Source organism: Xylona heveae (genome assembly GCF_001619985.1).
Source record: "Xylona heveae TC161 unplaced genomic scaffold L228scaffold_8, whole genome shotgun sequence".
Classification (NCBI taxonomy): domain Eukaryota; kingdom Fungi; phylum Ascomycota; class Xylonomycetes; order Xylonales; family Xylonaceae; genus Xylona; species Xylona heveae.
The window spans coordinates 828,031-842,113 of NW_017264200.1; the positions used below are offsets into that span (position 1 = coordinate 828,031).

Below are 14,083 nucleotides of genomic sequence, written 5' to 3' on the forward strand. Positions count from 1 at the left end.
GGAGAATCGGCGAGTTTGCAAAAGTATTGTGCTAGCGTGGGAATTTCTCAAGTGCGAATTTCGAAACATTTGTACTTCCCCACAGCGGTGCTCACCAGCTAGGCCGAACATCAAAATTTCATATACCGACGATTGAGACACACCAAGATCGAGTGCGAACGGGAGGGGTTTTGATATCACGTCTTGCAAAATGCCGAAAGCTACATCATCAGCGGCCTCCCGCCAGGCCCGCCGACACAATCCGCTCACTGATGATATTCTGGCCACTGGGCCCTTAAAAACCAAGGCTCCCAAGAACAAAAACCGAGGCAACGACGAGGATGCTGGCGAGGCAGAAAAATTTATCGATTCAAAGCAATCTCGCAAGATCTTGAGCCTGGGTCAAGATCTTGCAGACGAGGAGAGAGCCGAACACCAGGCCAACGAACCGAACAAGGCTTTTGCTTTTGATACTCGCTTTGGAGGCGACGAGTCTGACGAAGAAGCACAAATCGAGGAGAATGATGACGCCTGGGGAGATGAAGAGGAAGAGGTCGAGCAAGTGGTTAGTATTTCCTAGTAGCATTACACCCTGCTTGGCGATTCTGACGTGATGGGCACACAGGAAATCGATCCCGAGGACTTGGAAATGTTCAACAAATTCATGCCATCTGGAGCGCAAGACCCTATTTTTGGAAATGAGGATGAACAGCAAGCTCAAGGACCCGGCACAAACCTGACTGAGCTCATCCTCGAGAAGATTGCAGCCCATGAGGCAGCACAGGCCGGCCATCCTGTGATCCATGGCGGCGGTGCTCCCGAGGACGCCATTCAGATTCCTGCCAAGGTTGTTGAAGTATATACCAAGTAAGTCTTTGTCACTATCACAATCTCCTTTGTTGTGGCCCTTTTTCCTGACCGTATCTGTCTAGGATTGGCTTGATCCTTTCTCGCTACCGCTCTGGTAAACTACCAAAGCCCTTCAAGATTCTCCCAACGATACCGAACTGGGAGGACATCCTCTATATAACCCGCCCCGAATCGTGGACACCTAATGCATGCTACGAAGCCACCAGAATCTTTGTCTCCTCGAAACCCGCAACCGTTCAGCGCTTCATGGAAGCCGTCATTCTTGAGCGTGTGCGAGATGACATCCATGAGACTAAGAAGCTGAACGTACACTTATTCAATGCGCTGAAGAAAGCACTTTACAAGCCTGCTGCATTTTTCAAAGGCTTCCTCTTCCCCTTGGTCGGCAGTGGAACCTGCACGCTCCGGGAGGCGCACATTGTGGCTTCTGTGCTAGGCCGTGTCTCGATTCCGGTATTACATTCCGCCGCGGCGCTTCTGCGACTATGTGATATCGCAGCTGAGCAGACGTCTTTGTCGTCTGAAGGAGGCGGTGCAACAAACATCTTCATTCGGGTTCTTCTGGAGAAGAAGTATGCCTTGCCTTACAAGGTTATTGACGCTTTGGTCTTCCATTTCCTCCGCTTCCGGGCCACTGATCCCACCGCCGCGAATGGAGACATGTCCATGTCCGGCACTGGCGCTGGCGCTGCAGGCGGCAAGGACGTTCGGCTGCCCGTTCTCTGGCACCAGTGTCTCTTGGCTTTCGCCCAGAGGTACCGAAACGACATCACCGAGGACCAGCGTGAATCTCTTCTGGACCTTCTGCTGGTGCGTGGCCACAAGGATATTGGCCCAGAGGTCCGAAGGGAATTACTCGAAGGCCGTGGCAGAGGAGTGCCGATAGAAGAGCCCACTGACAATGGTGGCGATGATACCATGATGATTGGATAAATGTTTAGACCCTATTAGAGCGTTGTCTTCTTCTTTTCCTCAAAAGTCATAGGATATTGGCGTTTGGCGATTCTCCCTGCTAAGATCCGTTCAATTCATGCTTACGATGCCCTCTTCCTCGCGCCGATCGTTTTGATCGGAGCTATATCAATATGAGCATATATTCTACAAAGATTCTGTACAATCCAATTTCCACCTGCGTGACGTTGTGACTAGAGAAATTTGCATCGTGAAAGACGAGGCGTGCCCGCATCGAACCCATAAAACACGCACTTTGCCAGCAATGACCACTTCTAAAGACAGAAAAAAAAGGGAGGAAAGCAAATAATGATAATATTCTCTCTAGCCACGGACTTGCTACGAACTCATGTCATTCTCTAATCCTTTGATACCACAATAACGCTCTCCAGCCCAATTCTATACCCCTCAAAACATCCTCAAACCTCGTGTTTCCGAAGATTCGTCATTCGTTTCTCTTCCCGCTCTTCCAATCATCTCTCATTCAATTGAAGAGCAAAATCAACGCAACGAGGGGAGTTCCTGAAGAAATAACTTCAGACTCTAGATACCCTTTTCCCTCTACCTCTCTTTCGGCTCTTGCCAATGACTCGTACCAATTTTCGTCTCCTGAGGACATCTCTTTGTATCGCGCCCTGCGGAATAGCACCCATCGCCGGCTCTGGTGTGCCGATCGGAATAAGCACAATACGCCCGCGTCGAAGAGCATGGCGCTTATCCTTGTCCGCATGTCGCGCGGCGCGTCTTGCTTGCAGAGCACGCCAGCGTTCAGACCAGGTTAGGTCTGGCGCGGGCGCTCTAGAAGACGACGAAGACGAAGCGGACATGGATGCCGCCTCGGATCCTGCGTTATCCGAGATTCCGGTAGGTCGAAGACCAAATGGTCTGGTAGATGACGAATGTTGGTGGCGGGCCGCCGAAGAAGAAAAAGAAGTAGATGATATGGAGGAAGGCCGTCGCTGCTGTTTGGGAAAGAAACCATGTCGAAAGAACAGTACGCGTTTACCGCCTGATTTGGACTTAGTTGGGTTACGCGGCTTCGCTTTAGCCTTTGGCTTTTCTCTGATTGGGCTCTCTTGATGTCCTTGCCTAGGGGTAGTATTGTCTTGGTCCAGCGCGTCTTCGTGTGCATCAACATGAGCTCCTAAAGGCGGGGAGACTGAAGGAACTATAGACGGGTGAGCATCGTCGACGGCATTGATGGATGCATTACCATCTACCGCTAGAGAAGAAGCTGGGGTTGTCTCCCGAGGAAGAGCTTTCTGCTCAGCCTGCGGGGTGTCAGAGTTAGAGACAGATTTGGCGCGACTGGGCGTAGAATCATCCGTGGCTGAAGACTGGGGAGCGTTCGACTCAGCCTCCTTAGGCGCGCCATCATGGCTATTGCTGCTCACATCAGAAGTTCTATCAGCCGCTGGATTTTGCCTCGGCAGAGGAAGTGTTTCTTTCTGCTGCTTCGGAGTCGATGCCATCAAAGAATCTGACGGTTCGTTAGAATCTCCGTTGTCCTGCTCTCCGCTGCCTTCGGTGCTCTCCTTGACTGCCGGAGCTCTTCCAAAATTCTGGCCTAAACCAAGCCTAGGCAATATTCTGCTCTCTCTGACGTGCTTTGTCCATTTCCGCGTCAGCAAATCCATGTCTTTCATGCCATGTACGTCCTCTTTTGGCAACTCAATCTTAACCGAGAGGCCTTTTGGATGAAAATACACGTCATTCCACTCTTTCAACACTCTTTCAATCGCTCCATACTCTCTGGCAGTTTTGAGATTGCGCCTTTTGGCCGACCGCCGAACAATATCACCCACCACAGCGGCAGGAATAACTGCAAGGGGAAGTAACGCTAGGAGGCCAAGCCCGCCAGTGACAACAGTTCCGCCAATCAGACTGATGCCAAGAGCTGGAAGGAGGGCAGTAAGAATTACTGCCGCGGCGGAGTTGCCTAGGGTCATACTCGCTGCACTGAGCACAAATGCAATGTCCCACTTTGTGCAGCGGTTGAAGGAGCGGATCTCAGATGTGAAAAGCGCCCAATCGGCACGTGAGATGCCGTACGCAGATCCAAGATAGGCCGGGAAAGAGAAGCCAGAACTGATATGTCTGCCATTACTTGGAAGTTGCGCGCCACGGAAAAGCCTTCCAAGCGCCTCAGCGGAACCACTGGGAGGAAGCACAGGAGATGGGACATGTGCCAGGGCGGTATGGTTGCCTCGGTCATCACTGTTCGTGCGGCCGTGGAGTGGCGCCGGACTGTCCCGACCGTTAGCCACTCGACCCTTGGCGGCGTTTGCAAGAGTTACTGTAGCTGAAGAGCGTTTGCGGCTAGAACCTTGCGATTCTGGAGCGTGCGAAGGCGTCCATTCATTTTGCGCGAAGTAATCTGTTGGAGGCGGTGCGGAGAATTGTTCTTCAGCCCGTTCACTCGTACTTGGCAGATTCCCAAAAGGCTTGTTGCCCTCACGACGCAGGCCAGCCGTCGATTCAAGTTCGTCAACAGATACAGACTGGCGAAGAGGGTGTGGGGAGGAATCCGAATCAAGCGAATACTGGGTGGAATTGACGCTATTGCCGCTCGTACGCCGAATGAATTTAACGGCTTGTGACGAGGGCCAGCGACCGTTAGATTCCTCTGGACTTGCAAGCTGGAGCGATCGAAGGGATGCGGGCGATGGTCCGGCTGTGCTGGAAGCAAGAGTAGAAGACATTGCCAACTTTCGAGTTTGTGACAGACGGTGCGAGCAAGTGATGACGATGCCCCAAATGATCGCAGAGAAGAGACACAGATCTTCTAGTAAGCTTCCATACCAGCGTAGCTCGAATGCGGATGATAGGAATATGATTTTCAAAGGACTGAGCTTGATGGGAATCGAAGAAATACTGTGGGGACAAGCAAGCCAGGCGAGAGATGTGTACGACCGGATCGAAAATCTGTGATGAAAATGCATATTGCTTTGGGTGTAATCGGTCCAGTTCAGCTCAAAAGAGAAGGCACAAGCTTCGCTCGTTCCTTCCTTCTTTATTTTGCGAAACTTAGCCATCTTGCATAGAATAGCAAGTCTAACCAAACGTCACGGGCTTACAATTATTACATCAATGCCACTGAAGTACCTCGCTCGGACAAAGGACAACAGCGAGTGCGTAGGACTGTTGCAATGAGCGATGAGCAAATAAACGCTAAAGGATTCATTTCAAATCTAAGATTGTACATTCCGCTGCAAGAGATTTCCGCGAACTATTATGACGAAAGTGTCAGAACATCAAAACACTGCCAAGTAACACTGTTCCACAAACAGCCAAGATAATACATGTTTAAGCAATCAAGGTACTGACAAGATGGTATATTGCTCTTGAGAAGCACTTTTATCTAGTGCTTGGAAGCAACAATCAGGAAGGATCTGATTTATTCCCTGCTACCAAGCGAGCCACAACAATTCCAAGTATGCTTTTTTGGCGCCAGTTAATCATGCCAGATTCGAAGGAGTAAATAATTTGAATGATACGGTAAGACGGATTCGAAGACGGATTCGACAAAGAGGAATCGATGATGTTTTTCGAATAAAAGCGTAATGGCTTTTCACACAGAAAACATTGACGGGTTTTGATCATCTTCGCCCCCTTCCTCGATCCCGACTGCGGCTTCGACTGCGATCACTGTAGCTGCTGTAGCTGCTATAGCTCGGACTTCGACGTCGTCTCCGTGGCGGCGGGCTATCTCTTGCTCTCCTCCGAGGCGGGGGTGATCGGCTGAGTGATCGCGATCTCGACCTCGAGTATGATCCTGAGCGAGAGCGGGGAGAACGAGACCTGCTCAGTGAACGCGGGCGATATGAATTTCCGTAGCCTCCTCTGGGTTCTGGTCGGCCAAATCTGCCACGGGGAGGAGTGCGTCTGCCAGGAGGCGATCGGAATCTTCCTCCGCCGCCTAGACGCGGAGGCGGGCCTCGAAAGCCACCTGGCGGTCCTGAAGGGGGGCCGAAACCTGGACCACCTCGTCGTGCAGGGGGCGGTGACCGAGAGAACTTGCGGCGTGGTAGAACTATAGAGACATTGATCACAGCTCCGTCAAGCTGAGCCTCATGCATGTGTGAGATCGCTTCTTCGGCGTCGGCTGGTGCATCGTAATGAATATAAGCAGTGCCCCGATTCGTCATGACTATGTCTAGATTAGCACAATTGTTCCAGGTTTATTGATAATGTCTTCTAACATTGTCGATTCATTGGCATATCCAAGTCTCGTATTGGACCATAGGAGCCAAAAATTTCTCGAAGGTGGCCCTCATTGACATTCTTGGTGAGTTTCTCAACAACAATCTAGATGGCTGTAAGCGACGGGCGGCTTTGTACAAGGTCAGTCCTTCTGAACCAACCTTTGAACTTCGTGGAGGAGGCGTCCTGCTCCGGCTTCGACTGGGGGTATAGCTACGGCTTCTATATCGACGAGGCCCACGAGACGGACTTCTGCTCCGCGTCAAGCTGCGCCCTCTCCGGTAGCTATCACGTCGACCTTGACGTCCTGCACCCCGACTCGAGGGCGCTCGGTTTGGACTCCGTGATCGAGACAAGGACCGAGGGGAAACAGAGCGACGAGGAGACCGCGATCTAGAAGGCGTGCGAGAGGCGGCTGAACCCGGAGTGCGGGAACGGGTGGGCGAGCGGCCCCGAGACGGCGACCGAGACGGCATCGAGCGTGGTTCTTGATTCCTGGATCAACTCAATGCGTCTATGTAGTTAAGATGCGGGATCGCCGTTTATGAGTAACTGGCCGACTAAGAGCGATCTCGGCGCTGAGTAGGTCAAAATTGATCAAAAGCGAAAGGTGTTTAGTTATTCCCTTTGGCCCTTGTACGTGACACCTCAAGTTAAAAGTGACGCGCATAAGAAGTTCGCGACGGTGTGATTCTTATTATGTAAGCAGCATCATAGAGGAAGGAACAGCCGAGGCTATAGCGTCATAGCTAATGGACGGTGGACAAAGTCAAGTTTCTTTGTTGATGCTTGATCTCCTCCACGTATCTTGCGTCGAATCACATTTAGCTGGCTGATGGTCGAAAGGCACAGAGGGGCAAGATGACCTTTGTCACAGAGTAAGCTATTGCAGAAGGAGCACCATTCGGCCTGTTCATCTGCTAATCCAAATCTCAAGCCAAGTCCGCCGCGTGGACAGCCAGTTGGATCGACTGCAGCTGTTTGGTCTACCGTCAGCGCCGGTTTCACCTTTGCTAGAGGCCCGCCGCGACACATTGGATCATGCGCCAGTAACGTCTACTCGTGCAAGTCAACTCCAGATTGTTGCAAAGGCCCTTTCTGCATCGGCGACTTCCCAGCCAATTCTGAAACCTGTCCGGATATGTAGCCTCCTGGAGCAGGCGCAATCGGCACTCGCACAACCCATCAGCGTTCAGGCTCAGGAAGACACAGCTTATGAGCGTGACCTTGAATGGCTCATTGTCAGCAAAGCGGCTACGCAAACCTACGGCGTCCTCCTCAATGTATTGCTCGACCAGATCATGCCATTGAGCAATGACATTTGGTATTGGGACGATATCTTGGGTTCCCGAATGTATACTGGCCTGTATTCAATACAGACCTCACCTCTACGTTTTTGGAAATGGTCCAAAGAGGTTTATCACGACGCGCGGCAGAAACTCGAATCTATTACTGGTCCTAGCGAGCTTGGTGCAACTGCTTCGAAATCTCTTACTGACCGATGGACCCAATTCTATGGGCTGGTCAAAGAAAGCGTTCGCGAGCGTTCTCTTTTGGATATCCATAGACAGGTCGTCTCGCCATTTGCTCTTGTTCGCGCCGAGGTCCGCCGGAAGCAGGCTGCGCTGAGAAAATTCCGTGAAATGAGCGCCAGTGGACTTGGTGTTCTAATGGACGAGGGTCTTGCATTTGGTTTGGACGACGAGAGTCTCTTCTCAAATACTGAGGGTTCGAAATTTGACAAGGAAGACTGGAAGCTCGTTGTTGCCAAGAGTATTGCATTGATGGAAACCGTTCTCCGAAATGTCACTGCAATCGAGGTGGGCCTTCCAGATTTCGAGGACACCGTCTTTGCCAGCATAGAGGAGGAATCAGATGTCATGCACCAAGCTTCAGACGAAAGTAGCGATGGCAAGCCGGCCGCCCTCTGTAAACGCCTTCAAGACATTCTAGAATCGCACATTCCGGGGCACAATAATGCGTCCAAAGCTCTTACTGTCAAATTTGGACGTCCATCTAGACTAACGCGATATTGGCTCCCTGCAATTGTCCTGATTCTGTCATCGAGCACGCTCTTGCGAATTCTCGCCAGCCGGCAGGCAGAAATCGCGACTTGGATTCGTGAATTGGGAACCACCATTGTGGACTTCTGGTCGAACTGGGTTATCGAACCGACCAAAAAGGTGCTGGGTACGATTCGACATGATAAAGACAGCGAAATTGCAATCATGAGCAAGGAAAGCCTTGCGGGTGATCGCGCCAGCCTTGAGCGTATGGTTGTAGACTTTGCAGTCGACCATCCCGCAGAAAGCGGTGGTGCAGCAAGTCTAAGTGAAGCCGAAATTTCTTCGATTAGGGACAAGGTCAAGGAAGGCGATTTGACACCGGTACTCAAGGCTTACGAACGAGACCTGAGGAAGCCATTCATGGGAACTGTCCGCGGTGATCTCGTTCGAGCACTGCTTATTCAAGTGCAGAAAACAAAGGTTGATGTAGAGGTTGCCATGGGCGGCATTGACTCATTGCTAAAGAGCCAAGAGCTTGTCTTTGGGTACGTTATCTTGCTCCTTTCATTAAAATTTTCATTTTGAACGCCGTACCGGCTAACCTTTTTTCTTCGAAATAGATTTGTTGGACTTACGCCAGGCATACTCGTCTGCATAGCCTCGTTGCGTTGGGTGAAAGACACGTTTGGTAGTCGCTCTGGTAGCAAAGAAGGAAAGCGCCATGTGAAGATGGTCCGCGTGTTAAGGTACGTCTCCTACCATATCTATTCATCGTCTACGTTCTCCCGCATTTGTCCCTTCATTTCAATATCTCCACTTCAAAGTAACTCTACAACCCATTTTCGACTCCCGCTCCACATGTTCCTGTCTCTATCATGTCAGCGCTAACATCACCTTCCAAAATTACAGGAATATTGACCGCATCCTTTCCGCATCTTCCTCTCCCTCATCTCCTGGAAGTCCTCATCAAGGCATGCTCTCGTACAAAGAGCACGGTCTTTTGCTCTGCGAAGTCCACACCATGCGCCAGACCGCCCAGCGTGTCCTTCCTGGAGAAATCCACCGCGAGTTCCTCGAAGATATCGAAGATCTCGTGGACATTCGCACCGGCGTCGAGCGTCAATTGAAGGTTGTGGAACGAATTCGCTGGGCATACGCCAAATGGCTCCGGTGAAATTTGTGTGTCATCCTTCGAGCTCATTTGGTATTTCCTATTATTGGAGTTCGGCCATCTGCCTTGCCGCGCCAAATGCTGGAAACCTTAGGCTTTGTCGAGCTGTCATGAATATTGAACGCCATCTTTTTGACCTCCTCGCGGCATCCGAACTGCAACGGGAGGCATTTGCCGACGACTGCATTACCTGCGTATAAGCGTGGCGCTAACCTCTTCTATGCCTATTTATGTTTCCTGCTTCCCTTTTTTCCCTACTTCAAAAAGATTTTCTCAATGTCACTGTCTCATAACAATACCCGCGGGTTGGTTTCTGTTCTGGGGGAGCACAAGTCTACAGTCCGGTTTTATTTTCTTTCCATGTATGTGTTTTTTTTTCCCAAACTGGCAAGTTATTGCGCGTCGTGGTTGGCGGATATTTCTCTTATATTTCGTGACTCTCACGACCTGAATGGCCTGGACTGGTACTCATAAGCACTTTTGTCACAAGGTGTATAGTTTATGGTTCGGCGTGGAAGAAAACGGCGCGCTTGGTCTCGTGCAAGCACGTCAAAGGGAGGTTCGAGGTCAAACGATGAAAATTTGTAGAATACCAGTAAATCAGAAAATGAATGAATAAGCATTAAGCAGTGACGTTTTTCATGAGAGGTCACTTAGCGTGCTAAGACTGATGAGAGCGAAGCTGATGAATTCTCTAGGTCTGCCGTTCATTTTGTTCTGGCTTCTCCATATAAAGCCATGAGATGAATTTGTCGTAGCTACAATGAATTATTCCTTTATCGACTTCACTACAGCATGAAATTGTAATGACATCTGCAAAGCAGCTGCACGCTGAATCATTGGATTTGAGGGACGAAATGTGATCTAGAAGATTGGTATATAAGCTATAGAGCTCCCTATTCGTACGCGTACGACGATTTGGTCGAGTGCTAAAAGCAGCATTCGGCTCAAATTACTTTTTGCCAAACCGAGAAGAGAGGGTAGTGTATTTGTCCGTCCTTCCTGAGCTTTGCATGCCCTGCGTGAGTCTGGAAAACGTAAATGTATTAGCAATTTGCCCAATGAGAATCAGTCAACGGGGTTATATACTTCTCCAATAGAAGAGGTCCATTCATTGGATCAACTCTTCCATATTTCTTATTTCGCGTCGAGACATCGTAGTATTCGTCTGAATTGTCAGACTGGAGTAGATTGACTGTCTGTTGCAACTCATCCAAGTTCTCGCGGAGAATCGGTACGCCTAAACTGTCGACGAATTGACTGAGGTGTTGCACATCCAGTGCTAGTGCCGCGACACCGTTTCGATTGATCGTTGGGACGTCTGCGGAAAGTGGCAGTGCCTGGATGATGACGGTCAGTATCAGAAATGTAGTTTCTGGAACTAGTTATTTTAATCGACGTACGAGGATCATCGTCGCTGCGTGGCTAAGGGCGTCAAAATAGATTAACTCCTTGATTTCAGTTGGAAGGCCAAGTAACACGGAGCTCATAATGTTAGAGAGATAACGGGTGAGTGTCTGTATATAATTGCTGGGTTCGGTCTGCGCTGCTGGTGCCATCCTATTCGCCCGTTGTTAGCTTCCTTCTTTTTTTTGAAGACCCAAAGTCCCATGGATCGGACATACCAGTCGTATTCTGCAGTTTCGATGAGGTCGTCAATCTTTGAGTTTACAAGTTCAAATATACGCTTTTCTGCGGTCTTCTTGTTGCTTCGAAACTCTTCCGTGGCGTTCAGAGCAACAGACTTGCCAGCCGAAGCTGGAGACCTGGCAGCAAGAAGGAGCTGCTCAAGTTCCACACACGCAGTCTCAAAGTGCTCGAGATTGATGAGAATCTGCACGATTTGTCCAAGGTACTGAGAGCTTAACCGGTCAACGAGTAAGCGACATACTTTCTGGGCAAGGAGTTCATCCAATGACTACAGTCGTCAGCTTTATGAAGGGTTTCTAAGTCATTATCAAGTTCACCTTCTTCAAAGTCTCGTCAATCACACTCGGGTGCTGAAAATGGTCGTCGGAAAAGAAATAGAACTGGTTCAGGAAGTTACGGATGTCTATGCAGCAGAGCGGATACATTTGAGAAAAGGGCAAGACACAAGGAAAACTAAGAGAGTGTTAGCCACTGTTAGGATCCAAAAAGCTTCTAATGACTCTGACCTAATATCACTCTGCTCTTTTTCAGGCGTATACCAGCTCACATTGACTACCTTTTCGTATTCCTCGGACGTTTGAATCGGCATCGGCATGTAATCGTCCGCGGAAACAATCTAGACATATTAGCTACCTCGAACACGCTGCTCTTGAGATTGCTGTTACTACCTCCAAGAAGTCGCGACTAAACTTCTGCTTCAATAGCTCCGCGTACTTGTCGAAAAGGGTGAGCAAGAATGAATCAAGAGCTGCAACGGAATAGCCCCAGTTCTGATGAGGTATCATTAATTAAAGTTCTCTGACGAGAAAGGAATTATTGAACGTACTTCCATGGTTTGGATGAAAAGAGCAATAACACCTTTGATCTTCAGAAGTGCGTCTGCATCGTCAATATCCGGTAGAGATTGCGTAATAAGATTAATTGCGCTCTGACACATCGAGTCCCATAGCTCGTCGACCTTTTGAAATACATTGTCAGTTTAGAACAGATATGTAAATCCTTCAGATGTCCACATACGTCTACCGTAGATCGGAGATTGAAGGCCTTTTTCATTGTTGCACGCTCGACAATGGCGAAACCGGCAATGCTTTCGAGCAGCGCGCTCAGACTCCCTCCTTCGTCATCTCCAACAAGTCTTATGGATGTAGGTAAAAGGAGGTCTTTCTGCTGCCGACGAGTAGCAGCGTATTCTGCTCTAAACTTTTCGCTCTCTCCGAGCGCCTCATGTATGTGTAGGCATTCAAATAAGGGACTAAAGTCAACTTGGACTTCATCGTTATCGAGCACATCGAATTCGTCAGTCTCATCCGACACAAGGTCCATTGCAGAGTTGAGTTTGAAGTTTCGAAAGAATGGATCCTTTTCCGCTCGTTCCTTTTGCCTTGTTCGTCTCAGCTCTGTATGATAGAATGCAACTTCGCCCAAGAACTGTGATGTTTCTCGGATACGAAAGAGCCAAGTTTTGAGATCAGTCATAACGGCTTCAGCAATTAGCTTTTGTATTGCAGGTACTGATTTCTGAATCATCTCTGCAATCTTATATTGAGGAACTTCGCGCAAGTGTACATTTTGAAGTTCATCCAGAGCGCGCAGAGCAGCATAATGGTTTTTTGTTGCAAGCAGGTCATGCACGTGATTTGTCAATCGGAGAACTTCCAAACAATCCTCTAATGCTTGGGCTGCCTCATCAATATTTTGACGAACGCTTCTTGAGTCAACGAGCGCCTTTTTGTGTTCTGCTAACTTCTCGGTACTTGCTTGTATTGACTGATTCAAGTCAAGAATCTCCGAGGTCAGCCTCACGGTTCCTTCCCTGACCTGCAGGAGCTGGTTGACCGAGTTGACGAATTCTTGATGGTTGGTATTACAGACACCTTCTATCTCAGATTCATGGTTATCTGCGAACTGAGATAAGCCCTGCAATAGCTGGGCTGTCCGGTTAGAATGGGCGGCATCTTTGATTGCGGGTATTAGCTGGTCTAAGTAGTCGGCATCTGAGGGGGACAGAACAATCTGTAAAGCCAGGTCAATCAACCATTTCAAATCTGTATACTATAACCAGAGTGGAGTACCTGTTGAACGGCTGAGCTGACAGCATTTCGAGATCCTTTCGATGCAGGCATTTTATGCTACCTGTATGCGGCGGGGCCAATGGAGCGGAAAGCTACTGTAGCCGATCGTGAACACTTGTTTTCATCGTCTGAGAGAATTAACTATACAATTGCAATCAGAAGTGAGAACTTGACTTCTCCGATCATATTACATAGACATACAGGTTTAAATTAAACAAGTTTTCAAAGGACCGTGTGCTTAAGGTAGCTGGGATGCCGCTTGAAGTCGCCGTTCCGGGAAGGATATCTGCACCAGCCTCAGCCGAGCTGACCCTGCCCGAGCGCGCCACAACCCACCCCACGAGTTGTAAAAATTGTGGCTGAGAATTTGAAAAGTCTATCTACTTAAAATCCACCTATTCTTATGAGATAAGGTAGTACCAATACTTTAGATATCATCTACCGCCACAAACCTAACCCAAGTGACCGGGGTGGATTCTTAGCGTTGCAGCTATCAACGGCAGCGCTCGGGAGCTTGACGGCATCTCTATGGTAATGAATGATATCCTCCTTGGTTTGAGTCGAACCAATGTTAGAGCTTCCTTCAATCATCATAAATGTCAATACATGGTTCTGTAGTGCTTCTGAGTTGGCTCGAAAATTTCTTCCTCTATATGCTAGTCAAGCGTTGGGACATCTCTGGCTGAGATATAAAGATCCCCAGTCGAAGCTACGTATTCTGATATTTTCGGCACCATGACTTGAGCTTATTCAAGCTCGTCTCGAATAGAATATCCTACGGGAGCTTGATATTCGAGAGCTTCAATTGAGGAAGAATCTCCCAAAGAGATTTACGCTGATCCGTCATGTCTTTATGCTTGGCTACCATACCGCAGTCTTGCATGACCCCATTCGACCGAATCCATATAACACTCACTTGAACTTGGATTGACATGTTTGATAGCTGCAACCCCACTAAAATTTTTGTACCTTGAAGAGAGCGCGGGTCAAGGCTGATCGTGAGATGTAGCTCAGCGACCAAACGTCAGCCTCATATGCGTCTTCCTCAACACCATGAATTCATGTTTCGACCCGCACAACCGCCCTGTCTGGAGAACCAGCGGGACGTATTATTGGCTTCTTAACTAGGGCGCCGAGACATGTAGTAATTAGTGCCAGATCATGAAGTCTATAAATTGAGG

The 14,083-nt window shown here is 49.0% G+C and overlaps 5 protein-coding genes across 5 annotated transcripts; 2 read left to right on the forward strand and 3 right to left on the reverse strand.

The window, feature by feature from the left end:
• Positions 1 to 69: 69 nt before the first annotated feature.
• Positions 70 to 1,983, forward strand: L228DRAFT_249047 (Bystin-domain-containing protein). The gene is made up of 3 exons (XM_018333003.1): positions 70 to 544; positions 605 to 846; positions 912 to 1,983. Exons 1-3 carry the CDS (start codon positions 191 to 193, stop codon positions 1,780 to 1,782), a joined length of 1,467 nt encoding a protein of 488 aa, XP_018186813.1. The 5' UTR covers positions 70 to 190; the 3' UTR covers positions 1,783 to 1,983.
• A 353-nt stretch (positions 1,984 to 2,336) lies between these two features.
• Positions 2,337 to 4,502, reverse strand: L228DRAFT_269647 (hypothetical protein; the record flags this gene model as incomplete). Its single annotated transcript, XM_018335299.1, has 1 exon — positions 2,337 to 4,502. One exon carries the CDS (start codon positions 4,500 to 4,502, stop codon positions 2,337 to 2,339), a length of 2,166 nt encoding a protein of 721 aa, XP_018186814.1.
• A 650-nt stretch (positions 4,503 to 5,152) lies between these two features.
• Positions 5,153 to 6,269, reverse strand: L228DRAFT_169046 (hypothetical protein). The gene is made up of 2 exons (XM_018329464.1): positions 6,003 to 6,269; positions 5,153 to 5,950 (listed from the first exon to the last, which is right to left on the reverse strand). The coding sequence occupies exons 1-2, from the start codon at positions 6,019 to 6,021 to the stop codon at positions 5,400 to 5,402; spliced, it is 570 nt and encodes a 189-aa protein (XP_018186815.1). The 5' UTR covers positions 6,022 to 6,269; the 3' UTR covers positions 5,153 to 5,399.
• A 595-nt stretch (positions 6,270 to 6,864) lies between these two features.
• Positions 6,865 to 9,183, forward strand: L228DRAFT_240127 (ATP synthase regulation protein NCA2; the record flags this gene model as incomplete). The annotated part of the gene is made up of 4 exons (XM_018331211.1): positions 6,865 to 6,881; positions 6,941 to 8,554; positions 8,630 to 8,755; positions 8,919 to 9,183. The coding sequence occupies 4 exons, from the start codon at positions 6,865 to 6,867 to the stop codon at positions 9,181 to 9,183; spliced, it is 2,022 nt and encodes a 673-aa protein (XP_018186816.1).
• A 949-nt stretch (positions 9,184 to 10,132) lies between these two features.
• On the reverse strand, positions 10,133 to 13,140 carry L228DRAFT_231857 (exocyst complex subunit Sec15-like protein; the record flags this gene model as incomplete). Its single annotated transcript, XM_018330577.1, has 11 exons — positions 13,104 to 13,140; positions 12,903 to 13,043; positions 11,848 to 12,843; positions 11,657 to 11,788; positions 11,499 to 11,600; positions 11,337 to 11,446; positions 11,148 to 11,283; positions 10,806 to 11,098; positions 10,584 to 10,740; positions 10,270 to 10,520; positions 10,133 to 10,208 (listed from the first exon to the last, which is right to left on the reverse strand). Exons 2-11 carry the CDS (start codon positions 12,951 to 12,953, stop codon positions 10,133 to 10,135), a joined length of 2,304 nt encoding a protein of 767 aa, XP_018186817.1. The 5' UTR covers positions 12,954 to 13,043; positions 13,104 to 13,140.
• Positions 13,141 to 14,083: the final 943 nt, after the last annotated feature.